General features: G+C 36.7%; 1 protein-coding gene across 10 annotated transcripts in view; it reads right to left on the bottom strand.

Annotated features, from left to right (window-relative positions):
• The window catches only part of MAST2 (microtubule associated serine/threonine kinase 2), a 208,041-nt gene that overhangs the window by 141,326 nt on the left and 41,631 nt on the right, over window positions 1-25,084 (bottom strand). For 2 of the 10 annotated variants that reach the window (XM_068953011.1, XM_068953013.1), the window contains exon 1: window positions 16,764-18,652. The exons of 7 other annotated variants lie outside the window; for them this stretch is intronic. In XM_068953011.1, the coding sequence (XP_068809112.1) occupies window positions 16,764-16,802 (39 nt within the window). In that variant the 5' untranslated portion in view covers window positions 16,803-18,652. Of the gene's footprint in view, window positions 1-16,763; window positions 18,654-25,084 lie in introns of those variants that run through there. One more of the 10 variants, XM_068953012.1, reaches the window with a different exon arrangement.

Genomic DNA, 25,084 nt, shown 5'->3' with positions numbered 1-25,084 from the left:
CTTTCTTCTGTAATATGCATTTCAATCCAACTCTTCCAGTTTATACCTTACCTTGGAAGTAACAGACAATACAAATAGATGCTCTGCTGAAGTATTTGTAAGAACTAAATATGGATTTTAAGATGGGAAACAAAATTTAATGACTTAAATCACCTTCTCTGATGGGACAACTATAAAAAACAACATACTTCTAAAGCAATCCTTTCAGCATTTCTTTCACATAAGGTTATAAAATGACTTGGAAGTAGTGTTTTGTTTTGTTTCCATCTACAAATTCATAATTTTTTCCCAATTCTTTCCTTTTCCATAAGAACTAGATAGCTACTTGCTAATTCAATTCTGAAAACATTTGATTTAGGCTGCTTGATCTTGTTAGTTCATCGCTTTATTTCTAAAGCCAATTTTCCCAAACAACAATTTAATAATTTATCAGTTTATTCCACAGCGGTAACTGTAAATAACCTCTTAGTATCTTACTACTGCTAAACCTAAAATTAACTGGTTTCAATTTTGCTCATTTTTCATTTCGGTTTCACCCACTTCGATTTTGCTCAATTTATCAAGGTGAACACTGCTTAGCAGGTTCCAACAAGTATCTTTGTTATTTGGGATTCCAAACTGCTCAAACAGTTTACATACCATTGATCCAAGAAGTCTTTTAAGTGTAACAAGAATTAATGTCGAGTATAAAGGCTCACATGCAGAGGGCCTGCAGGATTCTGTTCTTCTATGTCCTTCTGAGTTCTTACAGTATCTACAGCCTGCCTCACAGCTTTCAGGATTAATCTTCCAGCCTGCTCATTCTTCTGTCACTTAGAGTAACAGAGTTCTCACATCACCTAGCCAATACAGAAACACAGGTTCTAATATATATTTTTTTTAAATGCTGCATGTGTTATATGACCAAAGTCTTGTTCACTCCAGTTTAGAGACACGTACACCAAAATGTAGTTCTCTGGAAAGAGATTTATTTCAAATCATGCTAATGTTTTGCTCATTTGGTTTACCTTTTGCTTCTTGTGCAGTGTTTAATTAAGATGCAATTTTCAGCTGCTTCTGCTAGCAAAAACAGAACACGTTACTCCATACTGAAAGTTTAAAGAACGTAACGATGTTGGGGGGGAGGGGAAGAGGGGTGGTCTTTTCCTTTTTGCTTAAAGCTAGCAGCTCTTGGTTTAACAATTCAGCACTCACATTATTCTCATACTACGTCATTTTTAATTAAAGGATTCCTTCTGAATTTTATTTAGAATTTTAACCTTGGAAAACTAATACTACATTCAATTTCTATGAAAGCTTATCTCTACCTTATTGTTCTCCTAGCTGTATTTTATGTTCTTCAGAATTACTTTGTCTCCCTTGTCTACATTTGCTGAGGACAAGTCTTGAAGATTTCCTGTTTGGAACATCTTTATTCCAGGCAAGGAATCCTGCAGAGTCTTCTGCTACGCTTTAAAATACGTCTACAGATATTTTTATGCTTTGTCTGCATCATTTTTCATTTTGTTTTTCTATGAGGCTAACCGGCTGCTATAAAGATGACAGCATTTTAGCACTACGAAAGTAAGCAACCCCACAAATCCCAAAAGGAAGATACAGAAGGGAAAAAAACAGAATAAATATTTAACAGTAAAGTGAACAATATTTCAACCTGACTAAAAAAGATATCTTGCCCAAATACATCTGTTTGCATGGTTAAAAGATGCCAAGAGAGGCCAGAACAAAATTCATAAGAGACACAAGCTTAGTAAAAGCCTACAGTTTTGCTCAAACTGTTGCAAAATATTGTGCTTTCAAAAATTCCTAGACATAGCATCAATTATTATCTGTTACACTAATAAAAGGATTTTTTAATATTTTCCTTTTCTCCTTTTTTAAATTGATATACAACCAAGACTAAAAGTGGCAGAGAACATGGGACACGGTTGACATTTAGGACAGAATCCCCACTCACTTAAAGTGTTACAGTTTTTTTTTTTTTTGTATTTGTATAGCATAATATAGCCCTTAAACTTGTTTGTTATACAAGCAATCAAAAGGAATTGTTTTCGGCGTTCTATTAGAACTGACTCAGTATCTCAAACTGTATCAGTGTATTGCAGCTTCCATGTACAATTGGGGTCACCCATCCTTCCTCATCTTAACAGCAATTTCTTCAGTACAACACCACAGCAAACGTACTCCCGCCTTTGGTTCATGAAATTAGAAAATGCTCATTTATTCTCTTTTTATAAAATAAAATGCCAGTCCATGAACTCCACAAAACACACTCAACAAATACCCCAAAAACACAAACCAGGACTGCCTATTTTTATTTCTATAGATAAATATCTTGCTTTATTTTTCTCGGGGGGAGCGGCAGGTAGAGGAGACTAACTCTTGAAATACACCAAAAGGCATCATTTTAATGTTTTCTCAAATCTGCCTCCTAGGAGTTTAGGAGCACTAATTCTTCGCCACGAATACATGGGGAGAAATTGAGTTGAATAGCTGGAGAAAAAAAAAAAAAAAGGTTCTATTAAAAATATCACTTCTCTCACGTGATCAGGTTTCATTTGCACAACGCACCCCGCTGCCATTAATTTAGCAGCTCTCTAATCAAGCACACTTCTGGAAAGAAAAGTAGAGAATATTGAAATGATCGTTGTTCAACTCCAACGTTTTCAGGCTTTAACACAGCAGAAGACAGAATACATGCAAATATGAAGCCTGACTTCATCAAGTCCCATAATACAAGGTGCACGATTCCACCATGTTATTTTGACTTATGCCTGCCTAACACAAGGCTCTGAGCACTGTGGCTTAAGCATAAGTGAACAGTAACAGAAGGAGGCAAAACCTCCTTGTCAAAAGTTCAAAAATGAATTTAAAAAAATACTATATTGAAATACTTTCACCTGATACTAGTGAACAGTGCATAAAGAGACCCAAACCAACAGAGGCTTCAGGAACACAACCATCACCACAGTACTAGGTTTAAAATATCAGTGTCTGTATTCAGAGTATTTAAACCTCATTTCACTTCAGCCAGACACCAGCTCGCTCACCTGAGGATGCAGGAAAGAACGAACCTGAAATGATGCGGATGAATGATCCTGAAATGCATCCCACATAACTCTGGGGCAACTATTTAAACAATAAGAAAACAAATTTGCATTGAAAGGTGAAGTTAGCAAAATCGCTTGTTAGCATTACACTGCCTGCCAAAAAACATAACAAAGAAAGAAACTTGGAAAGGAATCACTTGATCCAATAACTCACCTGGTAAAGACCAAAAGAGCTATTGCCTTTCAGAGGAAAGTTCGAAATACAAAAAAAATTAACACGCCATGCAGCAACTGCAGTAAATAGTCTTCTCTGAAGTTACTGCAACTTCAACTAAAACACTTTTTAAAAAAAAAAACAGAAAAAATATAGTTATCTTTTAAGAGCAACACAAAGCCATCCTGTGGAACACAAATGCTACAGGAAAAGACCAAGTTATTCACTTCTGCAAGTAACACAAGGCAAGTTTTACCCCAAAACCCTGTCTTTTCCATCAAGAACTTCTGCCTTCAGTTTTGTTTCCAATTTTTTGAGGACTCAAGAACATGTTGTTCTTTTAAATGGAGGGAAAAAAAAGTATGAGTTAGATGCGTGGAACACTGGTAGTGCCCAGCAACAGCACACAAACTGTCTCTCAGAAGAATACTCTCCCCATTTAGATACGTAACTGACTTCTTAATCTGGCTACAGCAACCCCCCTCATCTATATCAAGAAGGAGGAATTCTCCTACAGTACCATCTTCAGGTAACTTGTTTCACCAAGACTGCTGCAATCTATATATCCCAGCAAGGCACAAGCTATTTCTCTTGATTCATGGTAAATCAATATTATATTTCCAGCACCACACAACTAAATTATACCTACTGTATGTGCTCCTGAAAGCTATATGTAAGGGCATGGTTTTTCTTTAGTATTTCATTTTTATCAGTCCCAGTGGTACTACATTGCATCCTAGGTTATATTATGCCTTAACAAAAATGTTTTTACTGTATCATTCCATCATCTGTCTAAACTTAATCAAGCACAACATTGCTTTCTCAAACTCCACAGTAGTCTCATATCCCTGAGGGGCTTTATTCATGGTAGCCTCTTTGGAAGAAAAATATCAGCTCAGCACATCAAACTACTAAAATTTACAAGCAGGCAGTCACCAGCACATAGAGTGCTGCTATTATTATCATACAGTTGGGGGGGCAGGGGAGAAACCAATTTTTTAATATTTACCCACTTCAATAGAACAAAGTTTGGGTGCTATTTTATATACTAATGTTCTGCGACACACAAAGTGCAATGGAACTGCAGTCTGGCCCACACAATTTTAAACTGGAGCCTGCCTAAACAGTCAACAAGTGAAGAACATGAAGCTGAATCACATTCTCATTTCAGAAAGGAAGAGAAAATAAGAACTAGAAAAACACGTAGTTTAGGATTGGAAACCATTAGCGAGAATAAAGCAAGAGCCCGCAGTCTTTGTAAGTCTCAGATCAATCTAAAATTTAAAATCACTCATCTCTGTTTCTGCCACCTCCTGTCTTTTTCTTGCCCTTACCTCAACGTAATCTCTTCTTTTGGCTTTAAATTCACCTTTATTTGTTGAGGTCCTAATCCCCTCCCGACAGGTGTCCAACAACTAGCTCCCTCAGGGGAGCAGTCCCTTTTCTGGCCAGAACATTCTTCCACCTTGACCAAAAGTACTCCGCTCACTACAATTACGAAAAATAAAGCTAAAATGCACATATTTTGTCTGAAAAGGAGACCACTACATACACCTAAAGAAAAAAAAACAGCATAATATTGGAAATACTTTATGACGGTCTGAGGGCCACAGACTCGCTGGGAAGACGACCATGGTTTAAGCTTGTCCTATTCTAAACTACTTCAGCTAGGGTCATTACCAGCATGTATAAGCCACAGCTCACAGAGCAAATGGAGCAGAAAGGACCTTATTCACGGACCACACTAACCTACCCCAATGACATCTGATATGATTTCATTTTTTTGGCTGTCAATACAAAAGACATTTATTAGCCTATGCTGATACAAAGCAAGTGATATATGCCAAAGTCAACTAATATTTTCATATTTTGATGGAAATATTTTAATCATGATTATATCAGGTTACAGTTATTTAAGCTATGCCACAGAATAGGTAATAATTACATTTGTCCTCATTCCAAACATGTTATCACTGTAATTTCCAAGAACATTTCAGGAAGAGAAACCTTTCAGCTACGAAAGCATCTGTTGTGCTAAAACAATCTGATTTCAAAGGAGCATTGCCGTTAGCAAAATGAGTCACACAGATTTCACCAAAGGCAGGTAAAAACAAAGTTGAACCACTTCCAACCCATAAAATTATTGGTTTATATTCATTTAGAAAGCATTGCTAACTCCAAAGCTTCCATTTTAATGATCAATCCAATCTCCAAAAAGAAACAGGAATGCAGAGGCCTTTGTCCTTTATTTAATAAAGAAAAATATCTTTAAAAGAATAGCAATGGCTATGTCAGGCTATCCTGTATAGAAAGTAGAATTAAAATAAGAAAGCAGTAAGCTAGCAGCAGATCATTCTATTCCAACGCCTACAGGAGACAACAAGATGCCAGGGTGCATGGAAAAACCTTCCAGACATAACAGCTCTATTGCATCAATTATATTGATAAGCACAGTGAGGCTGAAGGTTAGGATAAAGAGGAAAATTTGAAACAACTTTAATAGCTTTCACTGGATATCATTCTTAATTCTTAAAGCAGAAACTTCAAGGTTTCATCACTTAGAAGCATTTATGTATAATGCTGTTTATGGTGTAAATACACTATAATACAATAATTGAATTCAAACTGAAATTAGCTCTCTGATATGGAATAAATAAGACTAAAATTCAAATGACTAGACTATTTGGTAGCTTTATGCTTTTTTTCTTTTTAAACTCTGAACCACAAAATTGTGCTAAGAGTTTAAAGTAGTATCCTTTTTAACAGCAAAGTAGTCACCAACACCCCCAAATCCTTGAAACAAGGGCTAACACCCAGGGAAATAAAGACCTCTGCTCTTTGTCAGTCTTCGTTAGCAGCACTGGTATCATCATCATCGGAAATTTTATTACAAAACATTTCATTTCATAGCTCATAAACCAGCTTTAAGGAACCAGGTTACATTAAACCTAGTCCAATAACACAGTTCCATACCACTGGGAACTTTTCCTGTTTTTAAAGTAACTTTCATTTTGTTTAACATTTTCTCAAATGTGTCACAGAGAGTCCACCAAAACCCACACTGCTTACCTGCCTGATAATTAAGACAAACATTTAGCAAGTTTCAACATGTGCATCCAGTTAGCAAATGTCAACCGTTCCATAAAAGCCAACCCTACCTCTTTGATAGCTGAAAAAGTATGCAAACTTTAAGCATATACTCACAGATTTGAAAATTCAGAGTAGCTAACTCAGTTGAACGCAAACTACAAGGAATAGCTGAATTGTCTTGGAGGCTAAGAGCAAAATAGCTACACTTGCACAGTGTTCTGGTGGGCAAAAAGACCCTGCTGCTCAGGTAGCTGCTGAACAAAGTAATGCTGATACCTGCACCATACTGTTGTGCCAAGTATACACACCAAAAATATCTAGGGGACACAACTCTTAAAAACAAACCCCATTTGAAGGTTCAACATGTAATTCTCTGAAGTATATGGTAAGAACACCACAGACACATTTTGCACAGACACTTTGGCATCTACAAATTACTCCATATTTTTAAATAACTTTTAGAACCTGCCTTGGTCCCAGAAATGCCAAAATCCCATCAACTTCTAGAAGTCCCATCAATACTAATGATGTGTATAAAGCAATTAAACACAAAGTAAAAAAAAAAAATTAAAGGTTTTGTTGTTTTTTTTTTTTATTAAGGGAAATACTGCTACCTTTTACAACTGACTGTAAATATCACTTGACATTTAACAGACACCTTTCTACGTCTTACTGAAATAGTACTGTGATCCACATTATATTTTTGTCATTTGAATAACAGTCAGAATTTACAAAATTGCAACTTACAAAATTTACAAAAATGTAGAGATACTTCATATTTATTCATTGAAAATAAGATAAGACAATCTGCCCCAAATCAATACTGATAACTTTTTGAAATTCCATTTTCACTTGTCATGTTCTAATTAGGTTTCCTTTTAGAACATCACTATCTTTTAGTGTATTAGAGAAACTGAAGAGGCAGTCATAATCAGCAGAAGTGACAGGAAAATAAAAAAAAGTGCTCTAACCAATTTCAACTTCTAGGCTGATGACATAAGCCTAGGAGCAAAATACATGCTGCCTCACTGCAGGACATTTCTTCTCATTAAAGACGTAAGTGGGTCTGTGTATGCAGCAAAGACTATTAAAGATAAGCAGATTAAACACGAGCCTTGCAGCATGGTAGCAGCATTTTACATTGCTAGGTTGGAGAACTGGGTTTTTCTTTTAAGATTTAGGATTTCTAGCATTAAGCGAGTACAGAATGAGGCTATATTAACACAAGTGAAGCACCCTGAGTTGCTAACGGTTAGGAAGTGAAACAAAAGCCACTCTCTACACAGCATCCCTACAACTACCAGCAGCAGCAAAGACTGCTCATTGTACCCTCTCAGGGAGTATAGGAGTAGGTCCATCAAAAAAGATACTTTCTAGCCAACGGAACATATGAAAAAGATATTGATATATTATATCTTTCGGAAGAATCCCTTTGTCCAACATCTATTTGTACTCAGGTGCACATGCATTGAACAAATCTTAGATGTGGTTGGCTGTCAACAAATTCTTTCTGCCTGAAGTAATAGAATTAATTATTGGCATTTTTATTTTCAGCTTGCAAGAAAATATAAAAGTTGAGTTCAGCTATACAAGTATTCATGAAGTCCTTACTGACCAACTGAAAGCACTCATTTAAGCACAAGTATAGCAAATTATCAGACCAATTTAACAATACCCTCAGGACAGCAGCTAAACAGTATCTTTTCTGCCTGAGCAAACCATTTAACCTTGTATCCTTGTCCGTACTTCAAGGACTTTCTCTTCTGACAAGCTTTCACATTTTTCCCTTTGGTATATTTTCTAATGACTTCCGAGTGAAAGCCAGAAGCATACGCTCCTCAAAGCCCGTTCCATTTCCTACTCGATTGCACAGTGGACCACAAGTGCCAATCTTGAAAATCAGCCTGGAATGCGACTGCACATGCAAGCAGATAGACACCGAATCGATGATGCTTCATACCTCCCTAAGCACAAGTCCTCAGTCCAACAATGAGATGTAGTGTATAGAGAGACATCACAATGATACATTTCCCTAAGCAATAACAGATGGCCTCCAAAGAGGAGATTATGATCAACTCACACATAACATAGTCTGCAGAAATGAGTTCTCAAGTTGAGTTTAATCAAAACAAGTTGCTTATGAGCAATCTAGTTAATGAATTCCAGTAGGCCACGAATCTGCAGTGACTATTCCCCAATCCTTTTTCTCCTTGCTCAAGTCCCTTCATACGCTCCACCTGAGCACAAGCCAGCACACAGCAGCCAGCTAGTCAGGATACACACAGGTCTGGACCCATCAAGCTGTGTACAACAGCTACATTCATCTGGCTTTACCTGTTGTGCTAACACTAAACTGGATCTCTCCCTCTTGTCAGCTGCTCACTTTCACAGAAGTTGAAGAACTTACACTATTTTTAGGACACCCTCTCTGGTCCAAATTTTGATTAATGTAATATGTTGGAAAGTTACTAGGGGAAGGAGAAATGAGTCTCATCATAAAAGTTGTTTCCTTTAAGAATTAGCCTAGAGATTTAAACTTTTTTTTTTTTTTTTTTAAAGAAATGCAGTATACCATTTCTTGTACCCTACAATAAACCTGTAATTTCAGTAAATGCATAAATTATTTCTATCTTTTATTATCATCACCTCTTCTTCAGACGTCAACATACCTGGTGGCTGCCTACATCATCACTATTGAAGCCCTTCAGCAGACACCTGTTCTGAGGATTCAGCTAAGTTCTTGGTAGATCTGTAAGCAGTATAAAATTAGTCTTGTTAAATAATTTTAATTTAGGGTCTTTGCTTTATGTTCCATGGGGAAGTTGTTTGCTTTTTTTTTTTAAATAAAGTTCTCTTTCCCAATTTTACTGGAGTATTGACTACTTCAGGTAACTATAGTAATAAGTAACTACAGAAAACCATCCTAAATTGTCCCAGATTCCAAATATGAAGTTTTACATCCAAATTTACTAATGTTGCTTTCCAGAGGCAACTTCCGTAACTCAAAGGAATATCCATATTTTTTCTAGGTGTAATTTCAATAGAGTTGTTCAATAGAATTGTCCCTCCTCCTCCCCCCCTTCTTTTATTTAAAAAAAAAAAAACACACACACTTAAGCCTGAGCTTTCCAATCAGGTCTGTCAGCTTTGTCTTGATATATACATAACATTGTCATTCTTCTGCTTCTTGTCTTAAGAAGAAAGCAAAGCCATTATTCCATGCATGCATGAGAACAGCACTAGCAATTACAAAATCCAAATATATGCACCAGTGTTTGGAATGAATAAGAGAAATATACCGTTTACATTGTTTATTATTCAAAGATTTTAGAAGAACACTATTTGAAACAAATCCTTCAAAGATTATGAAACTAGATACTCAGAACTTTTCTTTAGTAATGCCTTAAAAGAATAAACTCTATTGACATGAAGTTCCCAGGGAAATTATTCTCAATTCCTGATAAATTACAGTAGAAGTATCTGGTAAAGTCACAAGTTACATTTTGAGTTAATCGCAAATGCAGGAGACTGCATACTGCAATAGAATTCCTTAAGCAGCCTAATAAACCAGTCCAAATGTTCACCGATAATCACAGCCAGCCACCAATGATTTGGCTAGTTTATTTTTTGAGGTAAGTTACTATTTATCAAGCTTACTGTTGCTCAGATTTCCCATGTTTTTTATTGGAACTCAGCATCATTCCTTCAAAATCCTCCCCCTTTGTGTTTTTTTCTCTCCTTGTTTTAAACCCATACTTGGTATCTCAAAAGGATACAAACCTCCAGTAAGGGACTGAAATCAATCTCCTTCAAAACCTGAAATTCTGTTCGGTTTCAGCAGGCATCCCATTATCTCCCACCAACTGCAAGCACAAACAAAATGATATAGTCCAGGCCAAATCGCAAACCAATGTGAAATTTAACATACCAGACCAGACCAAATTTTGAATGTGAGATTCTGAAGTGAGGATTTGGGAAGTGGAAGGGGCTCAAAGGAAGATGCAGAACAACTGAAAATTAATGCACATGGTTTGCACAGTTCAGTTCAGAACTAGAAAACATGTAACTCAAGAAAAATGCACCAGAGGAATCAAATGAGTAAAAATGAGAGTTACCTAGCTAATGAAAAAAATTTAAAAAGGTCAGAGTCAAATTTCTTCTAAATGCTGTAAACCAAAGCTAGATTTCTCCTGGGAACTAGGTGCCGATATTTCCCATAGAACGTACATTGCAGCAGGCAGTCCAGAAGATTGAAAAAATGTGGAGATTTCCACATGCTTACATGCAGGCATTTTTCACAATAAATTTAAGCCCTTCACTTTTCAGTTAATACTTCTTTCAAGTCTAAAAAAAGATAAAACAAAAAAAGAATTTTAGGTCCTGCTTACAGCCTCCTTCATTGTAAAATAACTTCTTTTCCTTTACAGGATACAATTTCTACTTTTAAGTTTTTATGAAAATACTATAAAAAATAAAATTTTTACTAACTACATGCTTCATTATATCTTTGCTTTTCAGCTGCAAATTTGGTGACAAGGTCATCAGCTCTGTAACCAGCAAAAAATATTTCCAATATTTATAAAAGATACTCTTAAGGAAACAGAACAGAGTATTACATCAATTTTCAGGGCCCCTAAATTATGTCTGAAGACGTCCACACTGAACAGAAAACTAAACAGGACAGCAAGCACTCTCCTGTCAAACATACTGAAGATTAGGATAGAATGAGCTTGTGTTAACTCCTGCTAACTTCCCCCAGCCAGTATATGCAACCACAAAAACAAAACAAAAAGTGTTCAGGCTTCTGAGAGTAAAATAAACAAACTCAAAAGGAACAAACCCAGCCAAATATTCTTGAGATGATGCTTGCCATGTCCTATCCTTTTTTTCCTGTGAGAAAATATAAGGTTTATCTTTAGAACAAAGAACATCATCCTATATATATGTGTGTGTGTATATATACACACACATATATATACATACACACATATTTTAGCCAACTTGCTGCATAGTAGAAAGCACTAGCCAAGATAAACACAGTAAAGTACGGGAGTGTGGTTTGTGTTTCACATCTGCACCAGAACTAGCTAGTACAAAAGGGCCCAAAGTAAATGAATGAGTTGAACTTAGTTTGGTTTTCAGCGGAAAATGAAAGGCGACTAGCATTCCATCGGAAAATACAAGAGCAGAGGACTTCAGTGATGATCATGTCCAACTACATCTGAACACTGCTCGAGTATCACAAACCCAGCAAATAAGCTCCATGACAAGCATCTAAAACTTGGCATACCACTGTCCCATTTCTTTCCTCACCTGCACTTACTGGAAAGGATTTTTAGGATAGGAACTCTGATTTCAGGCATATGTGACAAGAGTAAAAGCATACATGCATCAGCTGCTGTAATGCAAATAATCAGAAATTTCTAATACGAGATACTGTTCAAAATACAGGCTCCTCTCTACAGGGGTTCACTGGGTTCTACTGCATTTCACCTGGACAGCAGAAATACCAACAAGTGATACACATGTATCAGACAAACAACAACAAGCCTAGATAGCCTCATAACATTTGTCGTAAACATTTTTCATCATAAAAAAAAAGAATCAAGAAAGAATAAAAAGGACACAGAAAACACCACACAGACCTCTGCCCAATATAGCAAAAGCAGCTCTACCACCTGCGGTATCAGTTGTCTCTAGGCAGTAACTTATGTCAATAGCTCAAGTTCATTAGCTAAAATGAAAGACTACAAATTAAGAGAGTATTCCATTATTAGAAGTGCTTTCTCAGTCTTCTGTCAATACTATTGCGTAGCCACATCAGACAGTGTGCATGTTTATATATACGGAAAATCTGAATTGCATCTCCTGGATCTTCATTTCTACATATTTCATTATTACTAATTCGTACTTAGTCCTTACTGTTTGAACAGACTGAACAAATGAGGAAGGTGATTACATAGACAGGCCATACACAGACAAAATATTGACTTAGCCTGTAGGAAGTATTAATGTTTCTTTATTTTATCTGCTCACACTATTATATGGCTATTTGGTACAGGATTTCCAGCAGAAAAAGGACAAAGTGCACAGGAGCGATAGCAAGTATATTTCAGATAACGGAGGTAATGAGAAACATGACGAAAAATACGAATGTTTGTTACAGAACTGGGTGAGCTGGTGATGGAGCATGGCATATTTAACAGAGCAAAAAAGAACAGGTTTTGAAAAGAGTAAGTCACCTGAGAGAGATGAGCACAAGGAAACCTGAAAGTCATGCAACCCAGGTGCTTGAACAGGTGACCGCTGGTTGAAAACACGGAGAAAAGAACAGATCAACAGTATTTTCAAAACAATTAGAGAAAGCAAAGTGAAAAAATTTCAGAAAGGTTAGAGAAAGTTTAATCCAGTAACAGTGTGAATAAAAATTTCTGTTGGTATGAACAAGAAGAGGTGGGGAGACAGGAAGAGCACCTGGAAATTCAGGTGTGATATGTGAAAGGACCATACCCAGATTACAGGCTTAAGCATGGTTGTCTCTGTAGTGACAGAAAAAAGACAGGAAAAAAAGAACACAACAAAAAAAAAATCAGTTTTCCTTTGTCAGCCAGCAAGAACAAGATACAAAAGAAAGAGGTATGTTTGTCACCTTTATGCTGACAACTCAGTTACAGGAAGCAGGAGGGGGAAAAAAAAGGCAGAAGAGAAGGAAGACTGAAACATCACCAAAAAATAAAAAAAGATTCCACCATATAAGATGCCAAATGAACAGAAACATATGAAAAACAAAAATGAACAAAACCTCTTAAAAACAGCAGTCTCGGGAAAGAAATTAGAACAAGTACAAGTTAGCAGAGTTAAGAGCACCTGGAAAAAAAAAAAATCAGAGGTTGTCATGATAAAGTGGAAACACTGGTCAGAAAAAAAAGGTCTAAGATGCATTTCACCTGTTCACCTTAGTCTTCAGAAATCACACTGTCTACATTGCATGGAATGGTATCAGCACGTTGAAGAAAGTGTTCTTCTGTAACCAACTAAATACAAAGGAAAAAAAAACTTGCACAGTGAGAGTGGTTAAGCACCAGAACAAGTGCCCAGAAAGGTTACACAACCTCCATCCATAGAGACACTCAACGCTCACTTGGATGAGGCCTTGAGCAACCTGATCCAGCTCAAGTTAGTGCTGCTCTGAACAAAGAGGTTGGATTAGCAGCATTTTTTTTTTCTAGGGTTGTTAAACTTACTTATCAACAAAATGGTCATTCTTCTAAGCTGTAACTTCTTCTGTTTAAAAAAAAAAGAAAAGAAAAGTTCCTCCAAAAATGCAGAAAAGCTGTATTAAGTTACTTTTGGACTGATAAATTTGCTTTACTTCTTGAAGTAGCGGTCCATTTAGTATATTTACCTTAGGTTTCCAAGCATTTTAGATGCAAATATTAATTACAGCTACATAACGCATATGTATTCTTCACACATACCCGCCCAGGTATGCGGCTGTACAGATATAACACCATGTACAGATACTGAAGTTCTCTAAAATTATCAAAATTCCACCACATTATACAAGTTAAATCGGGGAAATGGATTCTCATTCCCAGCATTTCTTCTGCTGCAGATGGTAGACAGTTGAGCTTCTCCAACCTCCAATCCACTTTCACTGCTTCCTCGAAGCATAAACACAAAGCCTGCAAAGGAAGAGCCCTGTCTCTTCAGTTGTCACGCTGCCAGACTCTGCAACAGAAGCTACAGAGGAGGAGGGATACACTATTTAATTTCAAGGATACCTCACCAGGAGAGTCATCAAAAAAAAAAAAAAGAAAGAAAAAGAAAAAACTTCAAAAATCTAGTGATGCAAGGACTTTCCTTAAATGACACCACGGAAGGATCTTTTTCCTCTCGATTACCAATTGTTTTTAGAAGCTTCTCTGTGAAGCTTTTATGATTATTTTGGGGACTAATTACCACAAGCATTGACAAAGGATGAAATTCTTTACATTATACCTTTCCCCATTATTAATATTATTATGAAGATCATTATTTTGCCAATAAGGTGCTAGCATGCCAAACCTGTCTAGCACAAACACCTACACCATAGACATTGCACAGAAGTCAAAAGGATCTGAACTTTTAACGCAATGGCAATCTCATCTCTGCAGTACCTGCCACATTCACCTCCACCTAAATAAGAGCAAAGAGTGGATACTAACGCATAACCAGCCTTAAAGAGTAACAGAGAAAACTATTTTGGCTGTTCAGACATCAAGAAAGTCAGAGGCCTTCATCTATTTTTTGCATGAGATAGAGGAAAAGGAGGAGTAGCATATTAACTCAAATTCTTTGTGAACCTTACAAAATCCATGGGTCAGTTCTTGGCTTAATGCTGATCACAAAATTCATCTTTCTGGGACAGTCTGGAGATACCAATTAACTCCACAGGTATACTGAGCTGACCTGATGATGACAGGAACTACAGAAAAGTCCTTCTCTAAAAGTTTCATATAAGTACTTCTTTAAAAAATAAAGTATGGGTGTGCATATATACATATAGGGCAAACAAAAAAAAACACCAAAAAAATCATACACAGTAAGTACACTACTTTGACAAAATACTATCCTACTCTACTTCAAGTAACAGCATGATGCCTACAGATTTTTCTTTGTTAGTCTACATTTTAAAATATTGGCTGTTTCCAAGCTAGCTTCCTGAAAGCATTTGACAAACATCTTTGTCTACTCAGTTCTAATGTTTTCCCTCCATGTCTCAAAAAACTGAGATTTCTTGAGTGAAATCCTTACCATTGCAATTGTCACTTTTCTACAATCAGATTTATACCTGTTATCAAAATATATTTTCACTATGTAAATATTACATCACTGCTTTGTGATATCATATAATGGCATACAGAAGCAAAACCAGAAGCATATTAGAAAAAGTCTTTTTGTATTTCATGGGTGGAACCAATTTCTTAGCTAGCTTTTGTTACAATTGAAGCTCAGAGATTTTTGACTACATTTTTTCTATTAAAAATGTCCATATCTCATACTGATAGGATACAGATACATCACAGAGAAATTCTAGACTCAGGGAAGCTCTAAATAATCAGCATGTACGACTTGAAGAATCTTGACTATCTGTTGTCAGAAACATGCCATTTTTTGGTTATAAGGTGTTCCAACTAGTTAAATACATTAAAAATAAGTATCAGTTTATCCTAAAACAACCTTTCTATTTATTCCTGTATACATTAGTCACGCAAATATTAAATACAAGTAATTTTGTGACAGACAAACATGAACTAGCACATCACACATTAGATGGAGCACTGTGTCAAACTAAATTTCAGAAATATTAATAAGCTGGCACAAAGAAAATCAAAATATATTTACTAAAAATGAGACAGATAACATGTTCAGTTAATGTAATAATACTCCAATTATCTTAAAGTGTCAGTAAGGTATGAATGTTGGTAAGTTAACATGGTAAATTTATTTTCAAAGGAAGTTAAATTAACCATACTTGTCCTTTTTTTTTTTTTATTGTTTAATGGGCAAGCTTCATGGTCTATAAAGAAATATTTATGGTAACAAACATGTAATGGGCTATATCATGTTATAATGTAAAAAAAGGAATACTGGGCTTTCAAGCAAAAAATCTATTCCACTCCCTGTTCACGTAAGACTCTGGAGCTCCCTCCCTTCCAGTTGTTTTACCTAGTGAGAATCCGTTCAGTCTTCATATGCCATTAACACTAACACAGATTAGCATATTTGTCATAATACTGCAATTCAATAAAACTTCCACACCACCACTACAAAATAAAACTTCACTAGTATGTTAAATGAAGTTAAAAAGAAAACACATGTATATTTGTTTCAGCTATAGTGACAATTGCTGAAAATAAAACAGAAACATTATTTGCATTGTAGAATTGTATTCTACATTTGGATTACTGTGTATTTGAAGTAATAAATAAGCATAGCTCTAAAAAAATGAAAATACTTACTCTGTTTTGACATGTGTTTTCTAAATAGTGTTCAGCTAAAATGGCTACTGTAAGGCAAGTCAGAAAAGTCACTAACAGATTTTACAAATATCTGTAAAAGTTAACTTTCAAAACAAATACTTTAGACCTCTCTTCTTTCCATCAGAACATTTTAAAAGACATTCACAAGATCACTGGATTTAAACTCAGAAATTTACAAACCATATTCTATCAATGTGTAAAGAAATCCCACTTGTAGTTTATAAAATACATACTAGGTCAAAACAGAAAACTCAAATTCTACCATCCTATACTCAGTCAACTTGATTTACTTCAAAAAGATTGTCATCATTTCTACAGGGACTGTCGACACTGAGCAGGAGGAAAAAAAAAACAAAAAACAAAAAACAAAACTGAAGTTACACTTACCTGCAATCCTCTTCTTCGAAGAATACTTGAATCGTCCATTATCTGCAGCTCTGCTGATCATAAAATCCTGCTAAAGCTCACTTGCTTCTGGCTAGCTTTGCTCTCTAACTGGCAAATAAGTCCATTATTTTCAAACTTTTCTCCCTCCCCCCTGCTCTCTAAAAATAGGACATGGTCTTTCATTTGCCTGTCATGAAGAACTGCAGCCAGGGTCTCTGAGTATTTGTATATAGCTCTGTCTGCCTCTTTTGTAGCAGATTTAGCAAGTCACTTTCAGGAAAGCTAAACAGATTTTCCCAATCTTTTCAAGTTTGGACATCTTTTCCCCCCCTCATATACACAACTGTCTAGAAATATATATTAATCCAAGACTCAATGCAAGGCCAAGGAGGAGAATTTAACTCAGATTTTCTCCCCCTCCCCCTGTGTTTTGCTTTATTTCAATTTACTTGAGCTATTATAAGGGATCAGTAAACTAAAACAACTGCCTTCATTTACTGTGTATAATAAGCTCACAAAATCCAGGTCACATTTCCTTTAAAAAGCACACAGTCACACTTAACTAAAATCAATTCCATGGACACACAGGGAACAACACCATTTAAAATTAGGAAAAAAAAAAAGTCTACTGTGACTATAAGAACTAGAAATTTCATTTTGCCAAATTCTGAAAAATTCCTTTACTCTTTTGTAAGACAAAGCAAATGTCAGATTCTTCAGATAGTGTAGCACATTCTTTTGTTTCTGCTATCTCTGAGGTATGCTGGTCTCCTCGTTTGCAGCAGACACGGCACATTCTTTACTTCATTGCTGCGATCCTGCGACTCTCATGTGCTGAAGGGTCTGGAACACATGTTGCAAGTTCTGAACATATAAGAAGTCATTCATCTATTCATCACTGACAGAGCTGTCATAAGAAGCCCTTCCCTCTTCGTCATCCATGGTCAAAAGGCAAAAAAAAAGGGGGCGGGGTGGGGGGGAGAAAAAGCACAGTTGAGCTGAGGCTTTTTCAGTCAGCCCTTGCAGTTTCTCTTTTCCAGCTACCTTCACAGAGAACTCCATCAAGGTCAAAAGGGGCTTTGCCCCTTTATGTGCAGTACCCCAATCGTATTGTAAAATACGATCAGTTAGTCCGCGCTGAAAAATAAACGGTGACAGTGCTTCTAGCTATTCCAAACATCGTTTCAGTAAAAATAAAAATCTGAGCATGCTCGTCTTAATATTATTTAAATTACAGAGCTTCTCGAAAAGCCTTTGTCCTACACATGTCCTTTCTATATTAAGAAAGGAAAACGGAAACACTGCAAATATAATCAACAAAATAATACTATAATTTTTCAGCAAAAAGCTAAAGCAACAGATTTCATCTCCTGATAAAAGCTTAGAAAGAGCTTATTTACAAAACTTCTGAACATAAATACTGTATTTAAAAAGAACTTAACTTTAGCCTCTGAGCGATTTCACTAAATACATAAGAAAAATCACCAAACTTCATAAAGAGCTGTGTTTATGAGGGGGATTCAGCCAGACATCCTGAAGCGTGCAAACGCAGCAACAATGAGAGCCCAGATCGTGGGCTGCCTACCACAGCTTGAAGAAGCGTTCCTGCTCCCAGTTATGACAGCTGCAGCTAAAGAAAGTCTCAATAAAAGCACACAGGTTGATGGCGCTTAAAGGAATAGATATTTACATTTACATCTTTAGCTGGTCTTCATGCTAAGTGACTGAGTCACATGAGCTAACCGCATCATTGTAAAGTCAGCTGAAAGCAGATACAACTCAATCCCATTCACCAGGCTTCTTCTGATCCTCTGCAGAGCCAGTGTGGTCTTTTATTGTGAGCAGCTAATAAATCCTCATCTTGCCGATACCTCCTTCCATCTGCCGTTTTAAACAACTGAATGCTGAATTAGGTCTGCAGAGTCTTTGTGAGCTCCCCAACAGGGCAAGCAGCCACATAGAGGCTGAGCAGGCAGCTCATTTGCATGGTGTATACTGTACCACATAAAAAAGCAGCACGCTAGTAAAAACAACTCAATGAGCCACTTGATTTTAAAGGCGCAGTATCTTCTTCTGCAAATGTAAATGGAAAACATCAAGCCATAGGCAAAACTCTGCATGAGAACTTACAAGTCACAAGGAAGTACTGCAATGTACAAATACAGATACAGCTCCATTTAAAACTAGACTGAAATACAAGATGATCTTATTTCCTTCCTGTGATAACAGACAGGACTGATTTCAGTATTACTTCCTGCATTTTGACATCAAATAAATGCCTTGAGAGGAGAATTCCAAAGAATAAAACGTCACTTATCAGAAGTTAGTGTCAAACAAGTTCTATATCTACTAAAAAACTCACCAAAATAAAATAATTCAGCATGCATACTGAGATATTTTACATCAGTTTTCCAGTTTAGCCTATAATAAATTTTAGAAATATCTATATTAGACCATGCACTAACGGGATCATTGGTCTTCTCTCTTCCAAGTCCAGCAGAATGAAACAACATATAATGCGGGAGTAATCAGTGAATCTTAAAAATTATGCAGTATACCTTTCACATGGGATTTTCCTCCTAAATCAACCACTAAACGAAAGGTTTAAGCCTGATAACACAAGAAGATACAGTCACACTTATTTTTATAATGTAACTGAAAGCATTCTCATTAGCACATTCATATTTAATCCTTCCCGGTTTATTTACCCTGATATTCAGACATTGCCAATTCTCAAAATGTCTCCACAAATGACTTATAATTGATTGAGCCTGGCACAAATCTCAAAATACCATAAGAATCATCTGTTCTCTTCTGAACTTCAAGCTTTCTTGGAGAAAATGCTTTCAAATTGGCTGCCTGCCACATTTATCCAGTTTCTGGTATAGAGAAGCCAACCAGAGCTGCTGCAAAAAAGCAGGCACAGTTTTTCTCTAGCTTCTTCTCCCCTCCCCTTCTTAAGAGCTAATAATTTACATCGACATAATAGACCAAAAACTACTACCAAAAAAAGCCCAAACATGACGACCACTTTTTCTTCCCTCCTACTGTATTATTAACATTCATCCACTCTCTCTTTGGCTTCCTTCAATAAAATCCATCCTTGAAAAGCAACGATGAAAGAGGTGGGAGAGAATACTCAGGACCAAACTCAATAAAATGAAGGACAACTAGAGGTTTAAAAGCAACTCTCTCATACACTGAAAGTTTTGCTTACAAAACGTCACCTTTAAAAACATACCTGTCATTCCATCAAGAGACTACTCCATCCTGTGACATTTATTTTAGCATGTTAAGATGTCTGCAGGTAAGTCTCCAAGGATGAGAACATATTTGCATAAAATATTTCACCAAGATATTGGTGAATTACTCAAAGATATTTAAGAAACTGAATTACATATAATACAAAATTATCAATTATATAAAAAGATAATCATAGAACTAATCCTTCAACTTTTTTCTGACGTACAGGTAATATTTATAAAGGGTCTAATGAAATATCTGCAGCAGAAAGAAATTTCAAAATAAGGAGGTCGTGTTATCTTTAAGAGTTATACTATCTTAGTGCTCTTAATTTCACTAAAAAAAAATAGGAAGGGGAATAAAAACAGGGAGTTCAAAGTTTGTTCACCAGTAACTTCAGTAAGCTCCTAGGTATAGTCTGCGCTCCTCCATCCAACTAACAGGAATCTGGGGAAAATTTTACTTTCCTCTGCAGCAAGGAATGAAGAGGAAGAGAAGGGTAGCTTCATACTGGGATCATTTAGATGTAATCTAACCAATTCCACATCAGGGCTTCCTCTCCCGCCCACTAAATTTCTGGAGTGGGGCACAGCTAAAAAACAACAAAGAAATCTATAAGAAAACTTGCATTCTTTGAGACATCATGTGAAACAGATTTACACTTCCATTCCCTTGTGCTTCTTCATGAAGGAAAGAAATAGTTGTACCAAAAGGCTTAATTCTTACCATTCTATATCTTTTCCAACTAATTCAGAAAAAAGTGCTTTAAAAAAAAATTTGCACATCCAAAGATTTTCTTCCGACGTCAGAAAGGGCCATCATATGACCTCTTTGTGACCATAAACTTTCCTCTAGTGACCTCCTGCGTAGAGCCCCCAAACAGTGTTGGCTAGAGCGTTCCTTCTGAAAGAGATACTCAGGCTCGATTTGAAGATATCGAGAAACGGAAAGAGCCATGAACTCAACAACAAATACGTTCCTGCAATGGTTAGTCTGATGAGTAGGGAAAGTCTGCTGATCAGCTCTTCCAACACAAGGAGGAATTTGATGAGACAGCAATTTCCAAACAAAGGAGGTACTACTTTGTGCAATAGTCATCTTGTGATATTTCTTGCTGTAAAAAGCCAAAAAAGTTCTCACATAGGTATGGCTAAAAGCCCTTGGACAAATTTATAGAAGAAAATCCATCAAGAGCTCTTAAAACAGAAATACGCTGAAGACCCTGAGCCACAAAGAGCTGCCAGTATTTTGGGAAAGCACTCTTCCCTAGACAGCTGCTATCATAGATAAGCTAAAAGGCTAACCTGGTAAATTATTCTATGTTCTCATGTAGGAAATAAGTGCAAAGGTGGTGCTTGCTGAAAGCAATAGCATCTTGCATCCTAAAAGGCATCAAATACACAGGGTTACAGTGAAATCAAACCGAAAAATAGTCCTAAACACAGTGTGGTAACTAAGATAATTCATGTAAGCCTTGGAAAAAACAGAAAGAACACTTCTGTCATAAATGTGGGGGACTAGTTAGGTTGTATTGTCTCAGCATATGTGCATTGGTGAGACCATTACAGGAAATCATGCCTGGTACCTACATTTCAAGATGAGTATTGGTAAAATGGAAAGAACCAAAATAAATGTTTTTAGGCTAGAAAAACAGGTCAGAGCTAAAGACTTCAGGAACTTTATCACAGAAAAGGCCACAGGTATAACAAAACATTCAACAGTATGAAAAGGACCTAGAATTTTACTCCACAAATGCTAGATAGCAACCAACCCTACCTATCAGTGCAAAAAGGGAAAAGATCCTTTGGTCCAATCACTTCCTACTCATATGTGCCAAAAGGCACATCAGCTCTAAGAAGGTGCTATATTTAGACTTCAGTCAGTGCCTTCACTTCACATGTTACATGCTTGCAAGCGGACTCCAAAAGCATATCATTTTTGTTGCTAAGGAAGAAATCCTTTTTCATCCACCTCAAATCAGACCTCCTCCTCCTGCTTCCACAACCTGCCACCAAAATCTCTCTATTACTCCTCTCTCTTGTGGAAGAGGAATTTGAAATGCTAGAACAATTCCAGTAACTGTGTCCAAAGATGACTGGAGTTTTCCCCTTGTAAACTGGAGTAGAATCAAAGCAACATTTTTTTCAGTTTTTCTGTTGCTCACATGGTTTTGAATAAAAGATGACCAAATGCATACCAATTTAACAGTCAGGAAAGCAACGATCACAGGAAGAGGCTATGAGGTGGTATGCTTGTTCCTACATGCAACACATCTTACAAAAAATTAACAAATTGTGAATAAGTTGTTATCTTAGAACACACAACCTTTAATCGCCAAAGCAGCTGCAAAGAAGGGAGATAAATAACAATCTACTGTATTAGAGAGAGTATAATAATTCATAATAAACATATATGCATGTGTACACACAAATATGCATGCGCACAATGAAAGATCTCTGTAGGATCTCATGGCTTATCTTTGAGCTCTCTGTTCAATTTCTGTTCTGTAATTGAAACTTCAAGTATTTTTCAGGAATCACTCTCAACATTCATGGAAGAACGTTTAATCTTTTCTTCTGGTTTATTAAGAATGAACTGAAATGCGAAGAGAGCTATTCATTTTGTCATGACTTACTAGTCCTCTCAGTTTCTGTCACTGCATCCTCGCACGAGTAGATTTTGTGATCTACACTGTTGCATCAGAACAGCAACCTACCATTGCCATAAAATCAAATACAGTAAAGGCTGTCTTAGTAATCAAATCATTACTTTGTGGATCAAAGTTCTATGTGCTCCCTAGTACAGTTTAGGTGAAATCAATAGCTACACACACCTTAAACTCCCAACATTAGAGGTCTAAGGCCATCTACGTTGATAGCTTAGAAGAGGTATTAAGACACTTGTGCTATTTGGTATTTACTACAGAAACACCAGAAATCCTGTCCACACAGCTGGGACCCCACTAGGGGAGAGCTGACGTAAAGGAAGTCAACGCTACACAATAGCATGGTTCAGCGACCAAGACTCATTCATGCTTTGCGACACAAAAAGAGTGCACCCATCAGAAATCATGCTAAAGCAACCACAGCTCTTTGGCCATCTACAATGAGATGTTGTGTTTCTTATTGTCTACTAATAGTATCAGGGAATTTTGAAAAGAATGATGCCCAAATCTAGCATACTGAGATTCAAAAATGACTTTTTTCATGATTTCTTAATCTGTTCAGCCACAACTAAAAGCAACAGAACATCAAGCTGTGGTAAACCTTAAAGATGTAACATATCCTTACATAACATTATCTAGCAGTAAAAAAAGATCACTTTCAGCAAGATTATCAGCTGACAATTTCAATAGAATCCTATCCTTAAGTCTGTGGTAACATTTGTCTGTGCAAGCAAAATGAGCCAAATGTTTCACTGTCAATCTGAAACTTAAGTGTTTGGGGTTTTTTTTTAATTTATTTATTTTGATCAAGCTATGTTTATCCAGAGATTTAAAAACGTGTCCCTTTGAGATAAACTGACAGACTACTGAAACAAGGAAGGTTGATGGGGAAGCTTGCTTTAAAGCTTGGCAGTCAACCTAAGGAAACTCGCCTGACAGCTTGTCTGAATTTCTTCTGGATTTCCTGCCTATTTACAAGATTCAGTTTGAGAAACTAGACCCTTGCAGCAAAGCAGTGCATTAACGATATGCCATAACAGCAGCTCATTCTGAACCACAAGAAGCTCAGCTTATGAGGCTTGCTCACAAGGAGAAGTAATGCTGAGAAAGTGTCCAGAGTCCTCAGGGCTTACACAATAACCATGCTTTCACAGTGAATTTTCTGTTTCTAGTTTGTTAGGTTCAGGTTTCTGGGCAAGAGCCCCCATCCCCCACAGTCAGTAGGCTCCGAAAGGAGGCACACCCACTAATCTGCCATACAAATGTAAATTTGCTGTCGACAGGGGTGGAGGAAAGAGTTCATTCAGCTATAGACCAACTGTTGTCATACTGCACCATATTCAGAAGAGATACCATCTTCCAAGCAGAAACAAGTTCCTTGACTCGAGCCCCTCAGGAAGCAAACATCTTTGGAAAGGAATCTTCAATTAAACTTTAATATTTACCTAGGATGTTGAACTTCACTATGCAAACATTCGTGCTCTGAAGTCAAACTGGTGTTAGAACAGAATGGAAATTAGCTTCTCTGATGCTACATTTAAAATACAATACCACTTTTAAAAGAAGCTTCTTTTCCGATAGGCATAGGAAAGCCCTTTTTAAAAGAAAAAAAAAAAAAAACTCGATGCAAATTTAAACACGAAGAAATGTAACTTCTATTTAGTAAACGCTTAGATGATCACCATCAAAACCAGGATTCTATTACTTAATCATCTGCTTTAGAGATACCTGAGCAAACATCAGCAACGAATGCCCCTAAACAGAATGGCAACAAAACCAAAGCTCAAGGACCTGATATCAACTCCTGTATGTTTCCCTAACGAAAACGTATTCATTTTTTATTGAAAAGTTTACAGAAACAACAAAGCCAGCCGTTCCCACAGGAAGAACATTGTGAATGCACTCAATTAGCCCAGGAGCTAATAAGAGCCACAGAAACTGGTTCTACAAAAGCTACAAAATATGGGTGGATCTCACGTGTCATGCAAGTAAACAAGGAGAAACAACTCCAATTTTACTGTACAGAAGACTTCAACAGTCCTCACTAGGTTCTTCCACCTTCCTGGCTAACAGCACTCTTTCTGTAGCCTCATCACAACAGCAGTGGCCAATACATACACTTGCCTTTTTTTGTAAACTCTTCCCAAACTTCCCTGCTTCAGATTCTTACTGCATATCTTGACTTTGAGGTACAAGCCAGAGAGCTCTTACATGGAGACAGCACTTACTTTACAGAGTTAGAGTTTTAAGGACAAGAAATTGCAGGTGCATATAACTACATCAAGCTGTATTTCACTGTATTTTCCTCTCACTTCTGCTCTATAGAGTATTTGTCATCTTTGCCGCTAAAGTCCTCAGAAAAAGAACTTGAGGCTTAACAAAACAAAGAACCTCTTCTCTTACATTACACTGC

Source organism: Struthio camelus, chromosome 8 (genome assembly GCF_040807025.1).
Source record: "Struthio camelus isolate bStrCam1 chromosome 8, bStrCam1.hap1, whole genome shotgun sequence".
NCBI classification, from domain to species: domain Eukaryota; kingdom Metazoa; phylum Chordata; class Aves; order Struthioniformes; family Struthionidae; genus Struthio; species Struthio camelus.
This window is presented reverse-complemented; position numbering and strand designations above follow the sequence as displayed.